This window comes from Vanellus vanellus, assembly GCF_965231255.1.
Source record: "Vanellus vanellus genome assembly, chromosome: 2".
In the NCBI taxonomy this organism is placed as follows: Eukaryota; Metazoa; Chordata; class Aves; order Charadriiformes; family Charadriidae; genus Vanellus; species Vanellus vanellus.
In genome coordinates, this window is record NC_138906.1 from 10542278 (window position 1) to 10565810 (window position 23533).

General features: G+C 37.5%; 1 protein-coding gene across 2 annotated transcripts in view; it reads right to left on the reverse strand.

Annotated features, from left to right (window-relative positions):
• LMBR1 (limb development membrane protein 1) overlaps positions 1–23533 on the reverse strand; it is a 70294-nt gene that overhangs the window by 26074 nt on the left and 20687 nt on the right. For both annotated transcript variants that reach the window (XM_082499526.1, XM_082499525.1), the window contains exon 5: positions 17257–17360. In XM_082499526.1, coding sequence (XP_082355652.1) covers positions 17257–17360 — 104 coding nt within the window. The remainder of the gene's footprint in view (positions 1–17256; positions 17361–23533) is intronic.

Consider the following 23533-nt stretch of genomic DNA (forward strand, 5'->3'; position numbering starts at 1 on the left):
ATTGGCAGAAACTCTAAATAGCTGCTATTTGTAAGGAATGAAAGGTACAGAATTTCCCCCCATGCGCACAGACACGGAGAAGAGTTCTGAAGAATCACAGAATGGCTGAGGTTGGGAGGGATCTCTGGAGGTCACCTGTTCCAATCCCCCTGCTCAAGCAGGGCCACCTCGAGCCGATTGCCCAAGACTGTGCCCAGGTGGCTTTTGAGTACCTCCAAGGATGGAGACTCCACAAACCGCCTGGGCAACCTGTGCCACTGCTCGGTCACCCTTACAGTAAAGAGGAGAAATGAAAGGTGAGCCTTAAGCACCCTTACTACTTATTTTTGCTGAAGGTGGTTTTGTTTGTTCAGGTGAAAAATTTCATTTCATTCAGGTGAGCATTTCATTTTATTTCAAATAAAACAAAGCTATGCAAATAAACCTTGAAATTCAATGCTGAATTTTCTTTTTTTTTTTTTTTTTTCTCCTGAGCAAAATCCTCCTCACTGACATTTTGGTTTTGGCTTAACATTTCTTCTTTGAGTCATTTCACTTCTCTCCCACAGCTCCATTAGATTACTCAGATTTCTCAGGTGAACCAAATGCCATGGCATATCTTCCTGGCACAGAAGATATTGCCACTTCAATTTCACATAATAGTTGTTGCACTTTTTGAATCCATTTACTCCTCATATTTTTCTGTGTGAAAAGAAGCATTAGTCTGCCATCTTCAATAACAGCGACAATACCACGTAAAAATGGAGATTTCAAATGAGCTTGTAAGAGTACGTTTATTGTTCATGTTCAGTCTAAACCATTGTATCTGGCTTGAGTACAGGATTAACAAATGAGTACAATATGAAAAAGCACATAGTGTAGGTATGTAGGACTACTTCAAATTAGCATTTTAACTAAGCAAGGAAAAAAATAGTCATACAGCACTAAATTGTAGTGTCAAAAAAGTGACTGCATTGGACTCACGCGGAAGAGTGCTTTGATTCCTCATTGGCAGTGTGCAACTGGAAACAAAGGAAACCTTTACCACACAAATGAAGGAGGTGTCCTGCCCAGCAAATTAACTGCGTATGCATATGCAGGTAAGGGAAGAAGCGGGAAATAGACACCTTTTACATCAGAATTTTCCAGTTTGTTTGTTTAACCAGGAGAAATCGGCTCATGAGCTACTGTGATCACTGCTTAACATTCCTATGGAAACTAAACCAACTATAAGAAAGAGGAATGGCAAAATCCTTTGTATTTTTAACTTTCCGTAATGTTTTTGAGAGGGGAAATTAAGTCGTTCAAGTCTTCATCTAGTCTCCTTTCCTAATGGTTCTGACAGGTAAGAACAAAGAAAGCACGCGCACTATACAACCAACCATCTTGCATTGGGTTTTTCAGAAAGTTGTTCCAATCTCAACTTTCAAACCTGCATTTGATAACACAAATACTACATTCCTAAGGTGTCCCTCATTACAACCAGAATGCATATACCACAGCTAAGTCGCTATCTTATGAATTATTTTAATGCAATACCTCTAGCAGTTTAACCTGTTTTAAGGGAGGAGGGTTTTATCTCCAAACCAAGCATGGATTGCACAGTAAAGCACCACAAGGATACTTCCAGGATATTGACAGGGCTTTTTTTATTCTAGAGAAGGGGCTGAGAAAGCATCCTCGCTTTTGCAGCTGTTGGTGTTGCTTCTACTGCCCAGGGATATGCAGAGAAGAGGGAAGGCTATAAAACACTAAGGAGGAGAAAGAGATGAACTGGACGTGAAACAAAGAGCAAAAGGGAATGGGACAGCAATAACGTGAGCTAAAAGAAAGGTAGAAGTGTTGAGAAGGACAGCCTGATCTTTGGTCTTCAATTCATATATAAATTTCTCTGTAGATCTCAAAATAAGAATGTTTTTCCCGGGATGGACTCAATTAGGACCATCCTTTGGGAAGCATGAACCACAAATTGAAGGAAGGTGGCACTTCTCTTTCTCGACAGTGATTTTAGTTTTAGTAGCCCAATTTTAAAGTCTTTTTCCATGAAGTTATCTAGAACAAGACATCAACTGTCACTGCTTCCAGCACTACAAGCGTGAAAAGACGATCTTCGTTAAGTGCTAAGCAGGAAAAAATACATCCAACAGCCTGCAATTTCCTCAAGTAAGTTTTAGATTATCCATATGGCAAAATGGACTTCTGAAAGTGAATTACCTGCATGGTTCCCTATTGTCAAGGAAGCAGAAGCTTGGCATCCTACGGACCAACTTGACAGATAAAAGGAGTCTCTTATGGAGGACAAAAATAAAATAAAAATATAGTTAACAAAAGCTTTTGGAAGCTAATTACTATAATCTGATAGAAATTGCAATTAAATTGTTTATAAAGAAAATCAGAAAAAAAGACTGAGATTATACCCTCTAACCCTCTCCTTTTTTTATTTAAACTTCAAAGTTTTACAGTTAAGTAGGTGAGCTGTTGCATCTATTTTTTTTTTTTTTTTTTTTTTTTTTTTTTTTTTTTTACTCACAGCTCATTTTCAAAATCTACCTAGTTCTTTAACGTGAGCGCTTAACCAAGTGGGATATTTTTTTAAAGGAAAGATGTTTAACACATCAATCCCAGCAGCCTGGAACGTGCCAGAAGCCTAGTAATATCTATCATCTTCTCTGTACACTAATGAGAGGGGGGAAAAAAAACCCGGAAAAATAAAAGATGAACAAAAAGAGCATTTGAAGCCGTCTACAAATAAAAGCTATTCTACAAACACATTCTAAGGATCTTGTGGTTTGTACAGCCTTAGAGATATTGGACTATCAGGCTTCTACTTCAAAATTCAATTGCTGAAACATTCAGAAGTTTTTTACATTGTTTAATCCTGAGCTGCCTGGAGCAGCAGGCCTAAGGGTTCACGTTTCCAGAAAAGCCTAATTTTAGCAAGAAAGGTTTTAACTATTCTAGAAGCGTTCTGACAAATTTTTAGTTGCTACTTTGGAAGGCATCATCAAAATCTTATCATGTTTCCTTCCTATTATGATTAAGAGAGATAAGTCATCCTGGATGATAAACGTCCAAAACATTAACAACCAGCACATGGTCAAAAAAAGGTAATTCTTCAGCAGGAAAGCCCAAAAAAGTACAAACAGCAAAAACAGTCCTGAAGGGATGATGGATATCATACAAGAAAGTCAGAAATTATAATTACTAAGGAAACCATTTCTCCTCCCCAGTACATTTGTGTTAAGCAGGATGACTATTATGCCAACTGCAACACATTAAGACTTTTCCCACGATGTGTGTTCACACGCAACACCTAGAGGCTGGTTTTTACTTTATAAGAGAACATAGGTTTGGTGGTCATAGTTTCTTACAGCTTTTCAATAAGAAAAAGGGAGATTTCTTGATAACGGAGACAGTAAGTAGCGTTGGGATTTTTTCCCCATTTGAAATTTATTTTGAGTGATATAAATGTAACAACACAAAATGCTTTGCCATTAAGCTAGCATAGGTAATAAGTGAAGACCTCGCTCTGCACACTGGTTGTCCACAAGGTTCCAGGTGTCTTGGGTGACCGGCAGTTGGCACAGGGACCTTTCCTGCCTACAGTGACTCACAAGGACAGTGCATAGGCAAGACACCTGCTGACTGCTCCGCTCTCCAGTAAGAGTCACATGCAAAGTCTGGAAAGGCTTAAAAGGAAGTCTCTGATGACTGCCATTCTTGCAAAGCAGTATATCCAGGAAACACACTGCGGAAGATACGGTTATCTTCCAAGCAGTGACACAACACTGTGCCAGAAACTCACAAGTTGTCACTTTTGGGGAAAGAATGATGACATAAGTGAAAGCAAGCAAGCCACTTTTTGCCAATTTTTGCTCTACCATTTGTGATTAGGAACACAAATATTTTCCAGCAATCTCCGCATAATTTTTAATGCTTTCTAATGTGACAAGGATTTCAACATGTATGTACAGATAATATTTACCAAGAGTTCTTGTGTTTTAACACTGATGAAGGAGCCACAAAACCTCCAATGTGTTATTTTCTCTTTCCATAAGAGGCAAACTCTTGGTAAAAGCAAAGAACTACAGCCCCATCCCTACCTCAAGAAAAAGCATTTCTTTGCTGGAACATGACCTGGCTATAGTTTTTTTGATGAATACATTATTAGCTCCTGTAAGATGGACATTTTTTGAACCAGATCACCAATCTATGACACGGTATGGCTTTTGTTAATTCTAGTTAATTCGACATTTTTATTTGGTTGCAAATTGTGGAAAAAAAAAAACCCAACCCTATTATCAATGGAGTAAAAATACAACACGTTACACTCAAAACCAGGGAGTTCTAACAAAGTTTCTATGGTGCTGAATATTTGAACACAGCTCTGCTTGGACATCTTGACCTCTTGCAAGGTAGGTAAACATTATTTTTTACACCATGCCCTGACCCACGGGGAAAGCCTGGGAAACACTTCTGCAATCATGGCACATTTAAAGTACACATGAAGCCCATTGTTTTCATGTGACAAAAAGGAGTCTTAGTAACCTTAAGATTTGTTCAGTGAGAGGCTGACTGCAACAAACATGCAAGCTAACATCTGCAGAAAATAAATGGAGGCACAAAAAAAGAATGAGAATTACAGCAAGTATGAGGTTGGGGGGGTTATATATATTTTATGTATTAACATCAATTACATTTTTAGCATGCAATACCCCCTCTTTCTCAATTCGTAAGCATCAGTGATCAGCTTCAAGCATTCTAACCATTTCTATGGTTAGAAACCAGACTTTGAGCAGTCTTTGTTCTGACCTATTCAAGGCAGTGCAGAAACATTTTTTTTAAAATAAATAAAAGGAGACCCATTTTCCATCAGGTAACATGGAAACACATACTACATTTAACACACTGACATTTAGTCAAGGGGTCATTACCTTATGAGACTACCACAAATTACTAAGTCAAAACCAGAAGCTGCAGTTTTAGGAAAACTCGGTTCATCTTAAAAACGTAGAAGCCAGTGACCCAGAACCTTCACAGAACAAGTTAAAAAGTTTTAATCAAGAAATAACGTATTCAGGCATACGACTCAAGAAATCAGAAAAAAGTTGCTTTGTTCATGCAAGAACCAAAGACTTCAGACTGTAACCAGCGCCGTCTTCTGTCTTCTCCCACACCACCTCTTCCCTCACAGAATCTTTCCAGCCTGTGGGAATTTTACGACTAAAATGAACACTTTTCATCACAACACAACAAGTCTATTTTAATGTTTATGTTTATTTTCCACACAATACAAATCTTAAAAATTCATAGTCACAAAACATTCCCAGCAACTTTCAGCTGATTTCTGTGTTAGTAACTTCTCCCAAATGATTTCACAGTTGTTATCAATTCTGCCAATGGAGCTGTATAGAATTTCATAGTTACATAGTATAAGTAACAAAATCCAGAAATTTCAAAGAGGAACTAAGAACTAGAGAGAGAAAAACAAAATGAAAGTCAAAGGAACTTGATGGAAAAAGCCATGATGAATTCTTCAGTTATTGGCTAAAGATACGTTCCAATCAATAAGCATTACAGCTATGCCTGCCAAGTTGGAAGTGAAGGACCAAAATCATTCAACTAGAGGTCAAAAAAAGAGGTCTTTATTTAGTAGACTGGTGAAAAGGATGTCTATCCAGGATGCAGTACACCCACTGGAGTGACTCCTCTGCCAAAGAAAACTTAGGCCCTCTTCTCCAATGACCCAGATGAGTATCCAAACCACAGTGTTACAGTATATTTTGGGGTCCACATCCATCAAACTTTCCTGTTGACATCACTGCATGCAAATAACTCACTGAAATAACCTAAGAACCAAGATGAACTGCTTGCAGACTTGCATCTTCATGACTGGGATAAAAACCAGTTCTTTCTCACTTTTTTCCCAAGTATCTATTTAATCATCCAATACAAGATGGATTCCAGTGAGAACAATAATGTGAGATTTACTTACTCCCTACCAGTTAAGGCATTGTTTCAAATACATGGATTCCAATTATTTAAGGAAAGAGCATACATTTGGCTCTTCCACATCTAGGTATCATTCTTGCACACTTAATATAGAAATAGCCTGTTAAAAAATTTGGAGGGAATGATTTTCTAACAGAAGCGATACTATTTTTTTTAAATGAGAAAAAGCTAGACATAATATCGGAGAAACTGCAAACACCTACTAGCTGGAATAAAATAATTACAGCCTACAGCTGTCAGATGTATGCGGCGACCCTGATGCAACCTGCCCTTCCCTCCTTTGCAGAAAGAAAATATTGGAAAAAAACCCAGGATTATATCTAAGCTCTTATTAAAGAGGACAGATGCAAATCTATTGACCCTGTAGTAACAGCATACAACCCAAACCTTTTGGAGAGAAGCGAAGTAAGAAATGAGAGTATACACATAGTAAAACGATGACTGTCCCAACATTACCCCTTTCCCCCACCAGTTTGCTCTGTTGTTCCATTTGCTAGCCCAGCCCTCGCTAATTAGCTCTTAGACACTCCACTCCCTCCACCTACCAAGTTTCCCAGACTTTCCAAAGCCACCTGCAACAACAACATGGGAGCTGTGGGATTTCTGACACTATGAGTCTCCCCCTAATCATTTACATTTGGATCAGAAAGAATCTTTCCTGCCAGACTGGAGCGATAGGAAGATAAATAGATATTTTCCAACTTCTTTGTAGCTTGGCAGAGGATTAAGATAAGTAATGCAAAAGCATGAAGAAAGACTTGGAATTTGTGATCGTGTTTCTAGCAGAAAGAAACCACAAAGACAGTTCCCAAAAGCAAATGACACATAGAAGCACACAGGTCACTATTAAAGTTCTAAAATAAAGAGAAACCTGAAGTTTTTTGTGTGTCAATGTCTATTACTAACCCCCTGTAAGGGTAAATAAGATCAAGAAGAAAGCACGCTTCCAGGAATTGGCCAAAGCACCAAACTGCTGGAAGCTCCTTTTAATAAGCCAGGAAAAGCTTCAAAAAGAAAAACAAACAAACAAACAAAAAAAACCACACAACACAAAATTAGAAGGAGAAAATGGCCAGGGATGGGAGACAAACTCATTGGTCCTCCTTCCTCCCCTCCTTTGTAAATAAAGTTGTTGGCTGCCTTACAAAACCTCACTACAAATGCATTAGCTCCTTCCTTGTGTTGTCAATTCAGAATAAGTAATTCTGAATGTAGAGCAATCCTTAGTGTGGAGTATTTCTAGTAATACAAGATAAGTAACAGACTAAAAGGTCTAAATATCACATTGGTTATATGTATTAATGAAAAAAACATTGTTTTTAGAGAGGGAATCAGAAGCAGTATTTACCTAGTAAACCCTCATTTAATAAAAGAATGTCTATTAGAAAATTGTTTCATGCCTTTCTATGATTAAGATATTTACATCAAAACTTGCCACTATCAATATGAAATTATATGGCAATTTTCCTCTGTGAATTAAAATGACATTTCTATTAAATCTGTGAAGTCTTTATTTTTGTACAAAGTAACAAAAGTGCACAAAGAGACCTAAAATAGATACAACAGTTTTGCTTGTCCCAAAAGGTCACTATTTGATGTCAATGAAGACTCAAATAAAACACAGACTAATGTGAAAATATTCCAACCTTTAAAAATATTCTTCATGCATAAATCAGCCATTTTTACAAAATAAATCACCAAATAAAAACAGCAGATCAGTTAAATGTTTCTTACAATTTAATAAAAGAAACCCGAATACTGAGATGGGAAGGCATTCACACCACCTTCTTGAAGCCTCTAACTCAGACATGCCAAATTCTTAGAGGCATCTGCCTTTTTCTGTTGACTGAGAGGGGGCTTCTAGATCTCCTGAATGAGCCATTTCAGGGATGCTGCACATCTGAATAGTTCCTTCCCAAAGGATGGCAAAATTTTCTAGTTTAAGTGAAAGTTATATGAATTTTATTATAAACTGACGATAAAAAAAAGTGAAGAAATGCATCTCAGGGTTTTTAGGTATACAGACATCATCTACCACAAACAGAAGGGTCTACAGAGGGCATTAAGAATGTTCCATCCAAACAAAATTTGAAAACTGCTCATTTCTGCCTAAAAAAAAAAAAAAAAAAAACTTAGAAAAAAAAAAGTATTTTAAAACCCAGTGCTTCAGTTTACATCAATAATAAAATGAAGAGATTCAAGCTTAGTATTGGTAGCTGTACCATCTGTATGCTTTACAAGTAGCAGAAGTATTTAGCATGTCTATTTTCACTCACACAGAACTCCGTAAGTTATCCCAGTAACAAATAAAAACTGTAAAATTAAAAAAAAAAACACTCAATTTATTCACTAAGAGAGCAGCAGAGAAAAAGTTCCCAACTTATTCCATTTACAGGCTTCCAGCTACACGTTAAAGCTTTCAACAAACTATGGAAACTCCACAAAACATAAGCATGCTAAATTCAGCCAAAATGTACAAGTTCAGAAAGATGTAGGAGTAGGGAAAGCACAAAAGTTCAGCAATGTACTTCGTTCCTGGCTCAGATGAAGTGGAATAACTAATGCTCCAGTGCTAGCTTTTAAAACTAATTAATTCTACAGATGACTACCTACTCATAATGCATCAGTCATCTAATACAGTTTCTCACAGTATGCTAGAGAAGTAATGGTCAGAAAACCACATTCTGAAATAAGACTAAGCGTGTTTGGGATTTCCTTTACACAATATTTTTGCCCCGATATTACTAACGATCCTTCTTTCATCTTGTTACTCTACGAATTTCCATAGCTCAAATACCCGAAAATGTTGCAAGGACACAGACTAACCTGACATATTTTGCTTTTCTATCTACATTAAAGAGTTGGTCAAAAAAAGTAATTATAATCTCAACCCCATAAACTACTGCAGAAAGGCTGAATCATTGCTCAGCTAATGAAGTCGCAGTGAGGCAGGCAGTGCAGAAAAGCTATGCCAAATAAGCTATACCATTAGCTTATCTCCTGTTAGCCTATGTTTTTGTAACTTACACTGAGGCCTCTTTAAGAGAAGTACATTCTAATTTATGGAAGCAACCAACTGACATTTAACTACTTCAATGAAACGGAGCACAGATCACATCTCATCACATCTTGATCCAATGTGTGCAACAACCAACATCCACTTATTTCCCCTTCAGCTGTCCCCAGATACAGAACTGTTACATATATTCAACAAACCACAGATCTCCTTATGGTAAAATAAAAACGACAGATAATATCCCCAGCTGACTTAAGCAGGACGTCTTATAAAACATTTTATGTATCTACAAAAACAAATTCACACTAAGCCATTATTCCTCAATAGTCACAAGTTTCCCTCTCCTAGCTGCCGATTCTTGAATTTTTTATCTTGCTCTCATTGAAACGTGACGTTGCCTGAAGTTGAAGAATACACGTACGTTACTTACCTGTCCTGCACAGCCTTTGTTCCTAAATGTCTAAATCCAGACACCAAAGAAAAATTATGCATGCTGAAGACTAGGCTTTGTAATACAAAAATTAATGCAACCAACATTCCCAACCTCTTCTTGACCTACCTGTAGTAATTTTCACATTCTTACTGTTTTAGCTTAACTTTGTCTTACAGTCATTGTGAAAGGACAGAAAAAGACATCCCTGCAATACTTTTGCAGACACGGGTATTTTCATCTCATACTAATCTACAGTATAGTTACATATTCCAATCACAGGTCCACAAAAGCAGCCCATACACTCACATAATTCTTTTCAGGCTACTTTGCTGAAACATGCCTGTAAGGTAAGATTCCCCCCCCCCCCCCTTTTATTTGCAGAACAGTAAATAAAGGACCCGGTAGTGTAAAGCTATAATTTTAATACATTTTCAGAGTTTAGCATAGACACTTGTTAATGTGACATGCTAACTAGCATGCTAAACCTCCTCATCTTCCACTTCCTGCCATTTTATAAACTCTTCTCAAATTTACTATTAGATGTGCCTGTCCTCTACGTTACAAATTATAAAGACACTCTACATTTATCTGTGTATGCGCCATTTCTGAGACTTCAGCAGAAGCATACGAAGAGTCAAGATATGCACCATTCTTAATGGAAGATTTACCATTAAATATAGTCCTTAACTATCCACCTTACATCTTACAGATTATGTTATGGTTTGTATAACTATCAGTTAAGTATGCTTTTATTTTAATAGGGAGGAGGAAAAACCCTGATCAAGCTACTTGCCAAATCAGAATCCCACAATAATCAGGGTTTGCTTCTAAACAACAACAAAAAAAGTCTAATAAATTTTAAGTGGTGTCACTTTAAATCCCTCCAGTTTAAAGAACTGGATTTCATATCTGAACTTAAGATGCTCGCTTATGTCAAAAATACAAAACCAAACAGCTGCCTTTGATGTGACTGATTAAACAACTTTTGTCTCTGGTATTACTAATGGAACGAGTAAATGGGTTGTAATATAACGTACAATAATTCAGTTACATACTAGTAAACATTTCATGGAGATCAGAGCACTAAAGTCTCAGTTCATGCTGAATGATTTTATAGACAAATAAATATGAGCTTAAATGCCAAATAAACATACACTGTTAACAGGGTACCTCAAGACTATTTGGTGAGCCATTACATACAGTGGCCCGTGGGTATTGCAGTCAGACATACAGGCAAGCATAAAACACGAACTCAAATGCTGTTTCCAAACAAGGTTCAAGTCTCTTGCACTCTCCAAATCACTCCTCCAGAAGAATCAAGACAAATTTAGAAAATCGACTGGTTTTAAGTAGAGATAATCTCATATAGGAAAGGATTTCCAAGCCACTTTCCTCAGTATTTTGTACTATAGGAACAATTGCTTTCCACGTCATACTGCTTGAGATTAGCAAAAAAGTTTCTAAAAGTAAATACATCAAAGCTAACTTTGAATATACTTCCTACATTGGCTTTATCACATACTTAAAATGTATTTTACAGTGCTCTACACCTATAGTCATACCAGAGTTCTACTGGTACGCCCAGCAAAACTGTGGAGTATGGCTTTTCTACATGGAAAAATGCAGAAATTAGGATTTCCATACCCACCAAGAAAGGAAAAAGCAGCAGGTTTACTTTTCACTTATACTTATTACTATGTTTAGTTACCGAGAGTTTGCAAACACAATGCAGTGAAACACAACGCATTAGAAACTTAAGCTTAGGTCAGTCTTAGTAACATGACTAGGAAAAGTCAGTGCTATTTGTAAACAGAGTGTATCAAATCAAGTCAAACATCGATGAGACAGAAGACATACACACTGTGGCTGCTCAGCAAGCTAACAACGGCTTATCTTTAGAGGAAAAAAAGCAGTTTAAAAAAAAAGTTAGGAACTGTATTTTTGCAAAGCTTCAGTGTTTCACTCCCTCCCCAAATAAGTAATTTTATTTACAAAACACATATTTAAAAACCATGCTCCAATGAAAGAGGGGAAGGGAAGAAATCTGCCTTTGACAGCAGAAACCACTGTATTTCACGATTTGGAAGGGGTCCTTCACACTACGTTTTACTTGCACAGGCTGAGCTGCAACCGCTAACCCAGACGGGAACCTGCAGTCATGACAGCCAAATCCTTATACAGTAGCACGCGCTGCGCAATAAACTGTTCTGAACACTGGCCCATCTCACCTGCCTTAAGTGTATGAAAAAAGGGCTACGTTTTTAAGTGATGTTTTTATTAAAAGAAACTCAATGAGAACTTGGGAAGAGATACCAAGGAAAGGCAAGCAGATGGAGAGACTAGCTGACACATAACAATAGCTGGTGAAATATTACTCTTATTTTCTGTAATAAACACCAAGATCAAAACATTATGCAAGTTAAATTTCCTTGAAAGGTTCCCAGCAGGAGTTTCCCTTTTTGTTTGTGCAGTACGCGATTTCCTCTCACCCACAAAAAACATACCAAGAACGTGCATGTGCCACTAACACTAAGCAGCACTTCCTTAATCACTCATTTCCAACAATTTATGGATGATCAGTGGCAAAAACGAGCAAAAATAATGAAAGCATGCAATGAAAGCTCATTGAGACAAACCGGCTTGGACTTCCTACTCATTTCTGTGTCTCTTTAAGATGGGGGTCTGATACAAATTAGCCACTGGGAAAAAAAGTCATCTGGTCATAAAATACAGTACAGGGTCACTTTTATGTAAGTTTGCCAAAAGGGACATAAACCAGGACAATTTCAAACTGTGACACAGGATAGAAGTATATTAAAAAAATCTTTGTTCCTCCTCCATTGTGCTGTCATGTTGCTCAGCTTTATAGACATTCTGAGCACCAGCTCTGGCCTCTTCGCTTCCACCTGGTCTACCTAATTAATTAAGCAAGGAAGTTACCTCAAATTTTTGTACTATTTGTTTTTATTATCATGCACTTCTTTTGATGTTCCAGGAGTTAACCTCTTAATCCACAGACTCTGTGTGTTGTGTTCTGAACATTTTGGGATGTCTGGATAATTTGGATAATTGGTCAGGATGTTGCTGTCGCTCACGTTAAACTTTATGCCGTGACTTCAAGTTCAAAGATCAGTATTAAGGTAAAATACTTCATAAAGCCTTTTTAAAACTCCACACTCGTGATTATGCAATACCTAGTTATTCCAGTTTCTCACGGCAGTAAATTGCACTATTTGTATTTTCTTACAAGGAAATTACTCCTAAACATCTTTATCTTTGTCAACTTCAAACAAATACAAATTTCAGTTGAAGTTACATCAAGAGAAAGCATATTTTCAAGGTCAAAAAAAGATATAGCAATTATCTCCTCAAAAATGCCTGCCTCCACCCAGCAGCACACATGTAATTTTCTGTGCAGTCTGTTATCACACATGGAAACATCAGCACTGTGAACTACAGATGCTCAACTGCAAATACCACAATTTTCTTTTTTGGAGAGAATGATGAAGAATGAGGTTAATTCTAACATTAAGAAACACGGTTGACACCTTCGGTTCATAACTGTACTACAGAATTTGAGAAGACCAGTGACAAAGAACTGAAAGAGTATCTAAACAAGAAATACAGCTATATGCACAGGCTCTGCAAAAAGAAGACAAGAAGAATATAGAAAGATACTAAAAAGCTTTCAATACTGATGCAGGAGACTGAAGTCACTTCAGGTATTCCAATAGCTCAGTTAATAGCACCAGCTAAGGTGTAATGTGTCACAATGACCTCCAACAACTTAAACAGTCTTGAAAAACCTAATTCACGTGTGCATGAAAATACACGTGTGCATAAATACACACATGGCGTGTACACATATATACACAGAGATATACACATACATATATTATCCACCTCCAATATTGCTTTTATAATTATTTTCCTGATAACAAAAGTTAGCAACTGCCATTAAATGGAAAAAAAACCACATAGCAAGGAACAGTACTTAAGCTCTTTAAAAGGGCATGGTCAACCCCCTTAGGCCCAAAATGCCCTTTTTGAATTAACATAGTGGTTTTAATTAAAAACGAGGCAGAGAATCAGTTTGATTTTCAGTACAAGACTGCATCCGTCCATGGTGAGTGCCTAATTTCCGTATTTCTCTCCCCTGCACAATACGCAAGTCCTTGGTTGTTTTAAACTGTTGCCCTAGGGAATCAAAAAGAGTCTATAAGAGGGGCCATGTGCCTTTTAGAAAGTATACTAGCAACCAAGAAAAAAAAGCCATAGTAAATTGGAAGATGGTTAATCAAACCCATTCTGATTCATGAAACTTAAACATTTAAGGGGGCAATGCTTCCTTATAAGAATATGGAAAGAAAAGTTATACAAAGCTTGTAATAGTAACCTATAAGCCATATGAAATATCATGGCTTGCAAAAAGTTCACATTACAGTGAACGCACAAAATCAACTTTTATAGCATAATCTACGATAAACACTCGAACAGATGGCTAAAAACTTTGGGGGTTAGGCCCATACGTGACAATGACTAACATTACTGCCGCAATTTAAGATGAACAAAGATATGCATTAAAAAATACATTCCATTTCAGATCTGAACCTCTTAATCATTAATTTTCAGAACTTCTATTAAAATCCAACAAGTAACCTTTACATGAACACCTCCAAATAGACATCTTGACTGTGCACACCTAAATCTCAAGTGACCTATTTACTCGTAATAACGAAGGCAATTCTATGACCAATTCGAGATAACCTGCATAAAAACTTCTACTGGAACAGTTTTTTTTTATCCAAATTTTGAGCTGAACTGGGTATCTAGAGTCAACTGCTTTCCCTACTCCTTGTATCCAACTCACAACTGAAAGTTAAGATTACGTATCCTGTGCCAAACCTCCTTATTGAATGTCTTCACATGTACAGTTGATCACTCTTCTCTTAAATGCTGCAAGTTTTGCTAAACATATGAAATGTTATTTTAAACTGAGATCACTAAAATCTGATTTTGCCAGTTAACAGTAATAGCATCTGAGTGACGTTTTATCTCTCTGGCCCATTAGTCTGACGTGACGAATGACAAAATATGACATTAAAAAAGAAACACATAAAAAACTTGCACAAGGGTAACCTAACCAAAATAATTTGTTAAAGTACCAGAATTTTACAAAGTAATCATGATCTCAAAATCTTCTCTGAAAAGAGACGAGCAATGTGCCAAAACTCTAAGGAAAGTAAAAAAGACAGAAAGTACCCTTCACAGATTCTAGAACTGAAAAGCTTACACATAATCCTGAGCTCATTTAACCAAAAATTTTCCCAGATTCCAATCACCCTATTATGTGATGTACCACTTTAGTATCTATTGCTTATTGCAAGTAGAATCATCTATGTGCATCAGAATTTGAACAGAGGACTCATTGTAACTATCAACTTAGTCCAGACATGACATTTGCCACTTACTTTCTAAGAAAAGTGACTCAACACAAGGTGTGTTCATATAAAAATGAACTACAATTCCTACATCTTCACCAATATCTTTAGGGTACACTCAAAGCTGGTAAAACGATTCAGTACATGTCTGCATCCATTTTGGATACTTTTAAATAGAGCAGCCAGGTAGAACAGACACTGGACAAAGGCCTTGAGTGCCTGTACTAGGAATCACATTTGGCTTCTGGGCTGTACAAAACACATCCAGGAGAAGCCAAAGGAATAAAACATCTCAAAAACTGGGGGGTTCCCACAACAGGTGGGGTTTGATACTAAAAATCTAATCTCATCTACCCCCATGAAGAAGCAAAACTACTCTAAAGGACCAACAATTGTCTTTTTCCTGACACCTGCAGACAGATGTTCTAGCTCATCTGGAGGTGATCCTATTTATCCTGAATGGATTTTATTGATAGCCAGTATCATAAATTTAAAAGTTACTCTATAACTACTAAGTTTTATGTAAAGTGCAAGTTTAATGCAGATAGGATACACAATGCATCTGTTGGAGCCAACAGAAATCTACAAGTCAATGGGACCCACCAGCAGTACCATATATGATACACTAGTGGAGAGAATCCTTGGTTTCGGTTGGACTGCAGGACACACAAACCCACTAAAATCAGTTAGCTTATTTCTTTTTTGGAAGAAAAGATACACACTAGCTGTGGCTAGATACTTAGAGTCAAAAGGCCTCCACCTGAAAACTGAAAGGACAAAGTGAGTTGCTAAAAGTTGTCTTAGCCCTATAGATACCTAAAGTGAAGGAAGAAGAGGAAAGGACAGTGGTTTCCAGCCAAGTTGGATAAGCAGAGGTAATCATAGTAGCCCATCACCAAACTCCTTTGAAGCTGAACTCATTAGCTTGGCCATTCAAACTTGTAACTGAAGGTAATGTGGATACATCCACAGTTCGGTCAATACAAAGGAACACTGCAGTAGCATCATCAAGCTCAGACCAGGCTACACCAAATAAGCATTTACACACCATCTTGCTTTGGTCCTGCAGGTCCTATCTGACATAGCTATATTGCTCAGTCTATGTAATCTCCCGGTAGCTTCAGCCATAGAATAAAATCTCTGTTTCTTCACATTATTCTCTCTCAATTAAATGTTTCCTTCATGCTGTACTTTTTTTTTTTTCTGTCCTCTTTTTCTCTTACTGTCTACACAAACCCTAAAACCCAAAACTGAATGCAGTACTTCAGGTGAGTTTTCCCCAATTCCACCAAGAACAAAAATAGCAACATCATCACCTCCATGCCAACTCCTGTCAACGCAAGTAGGAATTATGTTTTCCTTCCACCACAATCATCCCCTCGTTGATTTACATTATGTGCGATCCACCAATGACTTAGTCTTTCGCATCTATCTTTAATACATTTCGTTTTCCTGATTTCAGACCACTTTTCAAGATCCTTTGCTTTCCAATAGCTGTCATCCAAAGGGCACAAAATTCCCCCAAGTGTAGTATCATTAAAAACAAAAGTGTAATCATTTGGATGATAAAGATTAATGAAAACTTGCTAAAAGTGGTCCCCAGGCAGTCATTCCAGTTAAATTTATTTTATATTTATGATTTGAAATTCATTTTTCTGTGCCTCCCATTATAGTAATTTTTCATTATATTTCTTTAGTTCACATATTAATATAACCGTTATCATCTTATTGTTCAGAAATTGCTTTGCCAAATCCCACGCTTAACTGAAATACTCAACGCTCTCAACTTGAATATATTCAACGAAATTGAGTATTTTTAGGTTTTCTCTACCCATTTAAAAACAGCTTTATTCATATACTTTTGTTAATACTGACCATACATGAACCTTTTTTGGAATGCTTGCAATCTTTAAAAATTCACAAAGTAAGCTTGTTTTCTCTGGGTCATCTGTTATTTAATCACCCTTCCCATTAGTAAGAAGCCTGTACTTCTTTCCCTGGTTACTTTATTCCTAGCGTATTTATTGAATCTTCTCTTTTTTTAGCATCCCAACAAAACCATTTCCCCCAAAATAGTGTCTTGATTAAAACATTTCATTATTAAAAAAAGAGTTGAGTTAATTCATTTTCTTGATCTCAGTATACACAGCTTTTTAAGACCCTTTTTCCTTTCCCTTAAGCTTAGTTGCAGCCAGACACTGTATATTCACTTCAACTGCTTGTGCAGGAGTGTGCATCTGTATATAGACATTCACATAAGCATATGCATTCCAGCGCCAAATCCTCCCAAATTTGTAATTTCAGTTTCATCAGAAATGAGGGCTGAAAACGGAATATATACTGTAATTACTTTGTATTTAACAGTATTTTCCTACCTTTTTTAAGCCAGCAAATCCTTCTGATTCCAGGAAGAAAAAGGCAAAGGGCATCAACACAAATAAACATAAATTTGAAAAGAGAGAAGCAAGATTCCATAAACCTGCAACAAACAAGAACAAGTTTACATTATAGGTTTCTCAGCTTTAAAAGTTAAAGATATTACATTTTCCTCCCTTACACATAACAACATACTATACATAAAAGTGCTAACAGAAGCCAGGCTTTTATGGATACTTGGTTAGTTACAGGCCATTGTTGAAAAATACCTATTTCTCTGCATAGTGATCGTCAAACAAAAATTGGATACCAACTTAAATAGCAGCAAATGTCTGAAATCTTGAGAGACAGACTTCAAACTCAGGTGGACTACTTCCACAATACTCCACTGAAGGTTCTTTAGATAACAGTTTTAGAAGTTTTCAGGACAAAAGTATTTTACTACTACCAGCAAATCTCACAAAATTCAGTTCTGTGTATTCTCTTCCTTCCGTATTTCTTCCTCAAGAGAAACTTTGACAAGTCATGGATTTTAACAGGAGCAATACGCGAATGCCATTATCACCTCCAAATCATAAGAAGGTATCGTGGTGACAGCAACAGCTGCCTTCCACAATGAGACAATTGGCTCAGTGGGCAAGAGGAGAGCAGTGGATGTTGTTTATCTCAACTTTCGCAAGGCTTTGAACATCATCTCCCATAAATCTCCTTATAGTTTAATTAATGAAGTATGAGCCAGGGAAGTGGACTCTGAGATGGACTGAGAACTGGCTGAGCATCTGGGTTCAAAGGACTGTGACAAGCAGCACAAAGTCAGGTTGGAAGCCAGTCAACAGTGGTATACTCCAGAGGGTCTATACTGGGTTTAACATCTTCATTAATGACCTGGATAATGGGAGAGAGTGCACCCTCAGCAAGTTTGCTGAAGATACATGATGGGGAAGAACAGTGGCCTGCCACTCAGATGAACCTCAAACAGGCTGGACAAATGGTCAGAGAGCACACTGGTGACTAATTGTCCCAAAAGCAGCTTTGTAGAAAAACCCTTAGAGGTTCTGTTGGACATGAAGTTGAACACAAGCCAGCAACGTGCCATTGCAGCAGAGGTGGCCAACAGCACCCTGGGCTGCACGAGAAAGGTTGCCAGCAGGTCGAGGGAGGTGATCCTTCCTCTCTGCTCAGCGCTGGTGGCACACATCTGGAGCATTGCATCCAGTTGTGGGCTCCTCTGTATGAGACAGACATGGTCATACTGGAGCAAGTCCAGCAAAAGACCACAAAGATGATTAAAGGATTGGAGCATCCGTCACACAAGCAGAGGCTATGAAAGCTGGAATTGTTTAGGCTTGAGAAGAGAGGACTCTGGGAGATTTTATCAATGTATACAAATATCTGATGTGGGAGGGAGAAAGGAAAGTAAGAGTTGGACTCTTCACAGTTGTATCCAATGAGTGGAGAAGAAGGAATGAGCATGAATTGAAAAAACAGAAAACCTAAACGTAAGAGGAAAGAAAAAAAAAAAAAAAAAGCACAACAAAAAGAACACTGAACTTTTTCCACTGTAAATGCAGTCAAACACCACAACAGATTGTCCACAGAGGTCTTGTAATATCCATCCTTCAACATATTCCAAACCTGAATGGGCACTGCCTTGAGCTGCCTTCTCTAACTGACCCCGCTTTGAGCAGGGAGGTCAGATTAGACGATTTCCAGAGGTCCCTTCCAACCTCAACCATCCTGTGATCTAGGTGAAAAATCAACAACTGACTAAAACTAGGACATCTGTAAGACACATGTGACATCTGCAGGAAGGGAAAAAGTTTAGAAAACAACCTGAAGTGATAACCGATCATGTGATACCCATTAAGGGTATCTGCTCTATTAAGATTTTCTAAGCTGAGCACTTTCTGGTGCCAGTTTCTGGTGCCTAAACATGGGCTCATCATCATCCTATCAAAAGTTTTGCATAATGCAGTGTTTCCTCTCTATAAAAGCAGAAGCTTACCTGCATTTTAGTAGCTAGCAGGTTTAACTAGTGTCACATGTCTGCATCCTGAAAACACAGCTTTTACTTTGTAGGTGAGAAAAATAGGCTTAGTTCCCCACCTTCTGCAAAACACACACATTTCCACAGTTCTGCAGGACTATATTATATCACCTGAAACCCAAAAGAGAACATCCCCCGTGATAAGAAAATTTGAACTAATAGCTTTGTTTATTTCTTTATTCTCATGTAGAGGCTTGTTCATTTTCTTCTTTGAAATTGTTCATTTTAGAAAGAATAGGGAAAGAGACATTTACTGCATGTCTGGGGAATTAGTTATTCAGATAAATTGGTGTATTTAGTTCCAAATTTAAAGTACTTAGCAGTTATCTTCACCTACACCCCCTTAAAAAATGCTTTCACCATGTATACTTCCTTTTTCCTTAAATGGAATTATTTAAATTATTTACATTTCATGGAGAAATAAAAACGAGGGGGGAAGGAGGCAGCAGGGGGGCAAGAAATCTACTTCAGCAATTGATAGCACCAGGACCCCAGGAACCAAACTTAGCCAAATAAGCTACAGAAAACAAAACAAGAAAATTACAAAAGATGCGTGAAATATAATACTCAATTACTAAAGAAAACAGACTGCCTAAAGGTGGCTAAACTCCAGTTAACAAAGAGCGGGATTTTTCCTTTTGAATTTGCTTAGCCAGGAAGCTCCTGTTACCATTCAAGAAACATTCACGCATAGCAACATCAGCAAGAATGTCATTAACAGCCCTTACTAGGGGTACATTAACTCAAAAGCACTCTGTGTACTTTTATTTTTTTGTCTTCCTCCCCCCTTCCCCCCCGAAAATTAAGACACCGGCATTAGAGCAGAAATACTATTAGATGGGGGTGGGGGTCTTATTTCAGCCGTTTTTCTAACTGAAGACGGAGAGTGCATTCAGTTACCTGATGTAAAGCTGAATACCTGGTTGTCCTAATTTCAGCAGCTCTATTACATGTATATACACAATGTAAAACAGTGCTTAGGAGCTGCATAGTATGTACAGAGCATTTTAAGGGAAAGGAGAGTGGTACACATCCAGGGTGATTTTTAAGAAGTTAAAACCCAGAAGCGTACACATTAACAGCTGATAGGAACCTTATTTACAGAATATTAAACTACGGAGCTACCATATGCATGTAAAGTTATGAGAGGTAAGGACAGTGCTGTACTCCTGCTGATATACGTATACACTTTCCTCAAAATAAGGAACATACAGGGCCCTCTTCTTCCCCTGCAGTATCTTATCCATATTTGATAGTTCAAAAATCAAATTAAAAGAGACCAAGAAAAATAATTATTTCCTACTACACTGGCTGCATCATAAAATTGCATGAACACACTGCTTACACAGTCTATTGGAATATTTTAATTTTAGTTGGTTGGGGTTTTTTGTCATTTTTAGAGACCTAAGAATATCCCCCATAAAACAAGTTAATAAAACACAAAAATTGAAAATATCTGTCTTTGGCAAACAGAATAGTCCCTCAGCAATTTTTAGTCTTTCTTATTCACGGCAGTTTCATTACGTTTTACCCCCACCTGGTGGTTGTATCGAACAACAGCACAAGTGAACATTGAGCTGTCAGAAATATTTCTGGGTTTAGTTCAACATGCATTAGGTAAGAGTGTTTATACTGGATCCAGGCATGGGCTTTCTGCCTAGTTTTAAAAATTAGAGGCATATATTTTTCCATATGCCACAACTAATGCAACAATCTACAGTATAAAACCCCATAATGTTACATTCAAGTGCCTCAGACTGTATCTGTTACTGATAAATCTAGCAAAACCAGTGTTTTACAGCATTACAAATCTTCTCATTTGATAACATTTGCAAAGCAGTAAGCAAACCGTACATGAAGGCTACACTAGACAGAGTGTTATGGAGATATGAACGTTTTCTGAACTTGAGTGCTTGTGACAGCACTATCAGCTCTCAAAACTTGCACAGGTATTTCACAACTAACTTCAAAAAGGTGCTGCCACTACATGGAATAGGTTTTTACAGAGCAGTGCGATGCCGTTGTGCAAACCTAGTGAATACCACAAGAGGGAGCCCTTCCCCTAGGTAAGGTTTTGAAACAAATACACTAATTTTTGTCAGGTTGCAGTAACGGAAGCCCGTGGTCAAATCCAAAATCTACTGATGTTTCTGAAGGCTTCACACCAGCTGTGGTAACTCTTGGTTTAGTTCAGTCACGTGTAACCCTAGCATAAGCTTTGCAATACGCAGTCACACTTGGAAACACCAAGATGCTGAATTTACTTCCTTGCTAACCATTACTATTGGATTTACACTCTGCATGCGTAAAGTGGTACATTCAAAAGATTATCACATTAAAATCGAAAGAAGATGGTCACTGGAAAAATGCAAAGGCGTTCCTATGTGACAGCTACTTTTTCCAGCAGCGTTCCAACTAACCCAATTTTTCTCAAGTACTGTAGCAACTCTGTCAGAGTAAAAATTTCTGAATTGGTTATTATATAATTTTCACCCTCTGAAATATTTTACTGTAGTTTTTCTAAAGTCAATTCAGACACAGAAGGAAGGATTATTTTCCATTATTTTTTTCTTTTTCATGTCTGGAAGTAAAGAATGTCTGAGCAGCTAAATCAGTGTGAAAAACAAGAGTTAGGGTTTTTTTCCCTCCAAGTAGGAGACATACAAAATTATCAATCTCTTCATGACGTGTGACAACAGATCACAGAACAACTTGACAAGAAAGAACCTCTGAAGTCATGTTGTCAGATCTGCTGCTTAAAACAGCTCAGGTGCAGGTGCAATCAGGTTGCTCAGGGCAATCAGGGTTGCCAGCTGAGTTTTGGAAAACTTCCAAAGATTTAGATCTCCCAGAACTTCCAAGGATTTAGATCTCCCAGGCTCTCTGGTCAACCATTTCCAGTGTTCAACCGCCCCCGCTGCGAAGAATTGTTGCTTTATGTCCTGAAAACACTGCTTCTTGCCCCTCACTGCATGTTTCAGAGAAGCAGCTGGCTCTAGACAACCCTGCATCACTTGCAAATCCAGCTGGGCCCTGGCTTTCCTAATTTCACACCAGGATATTAACACAGCTGATATTTCTATAGCCCTCCTGGGCAGTTCACTCCTACTTCTACCTTCTGTACACGTTCTTTTTGGTTTTGAGCTCAGGAGTTCCTCATTAAGCCAAGTCAATCTCTTATTACACCTGCTTATTTTCTTGCACACCAAGGTGCACATGATGGTACTTGAAGTACCTTGGTACTCGGTATCCTTGAAAGCAAGCATTTATCCTGGCTTCCCTTCCCTTCAGGGCATTCTCCAGTAAGATCCCACATCAAAATTTCCTGACGAGGACAGAGTCTACTCTCTCAAAATCTAATGTCTTTATTCTACTATTTTTCCTTCCTCACTTTTCTCAAATCTTAAACTACTGTCACCACAGTCAGAGTCACCATTGACCACCATACCCACAGTCAGCTCCTCCTTATTCATGGGTTTAAAAAAAAAAAAAAATAATAATAATCCTTTAGTGTCCAGATAACACAAAAAATACTCAACTAGTTCCAGAAAGATGACAGACAATATGCATTATTTCTTATCTTCACATATCCACATCTAATTTGTTGTAAACTTCTTTATTCTTAAAAAAAAAAAAAAAAACACACACACACAAAACAAATAACCCACCCTTGCAAGTTAGGGATCTGGAAATTCATGAATTTGCTATTTTTGAGTAATATTAGACAGCCAGCAAAAAGCATACTTTTTTCAGAGAGAAATCCTCCAAAACCCAATTACTATCTCTTCACAAGAACAACAAAAGAACAGCACAGTTAACTTGTAAATTATTTGTTCCAGGTTAAATAAATTGTTTCACATAGCGGAAGTACTATCTCCTTTCTCCAGCCAAATCTACGAAAGAACGTCCTGTTTCAACCAGTTATTTCCCTCAGACACGTAGAAGTGCCCAAATTATTTTCAAGTATTAGTATCCTTTATACATGTCATAGTCATAAGCATGTTAACTAATACTGGAAAGCATGCAAAATTCACTCTGCCAGATATCCACGCATCGTTGCTGCAAGTACAAGTAATATTCTTTCCTTGCATCTCATTTTCCTTAAAATAGGTCATTTTTATTGTGCCTCTTTATCATACTCGCTACACTTACATTCTGTAATTTTACTTGTTTACAAACAAATCGCTAACAGTTTAATTTAAGTATCTAATCCCAACTGCTCATAGCTA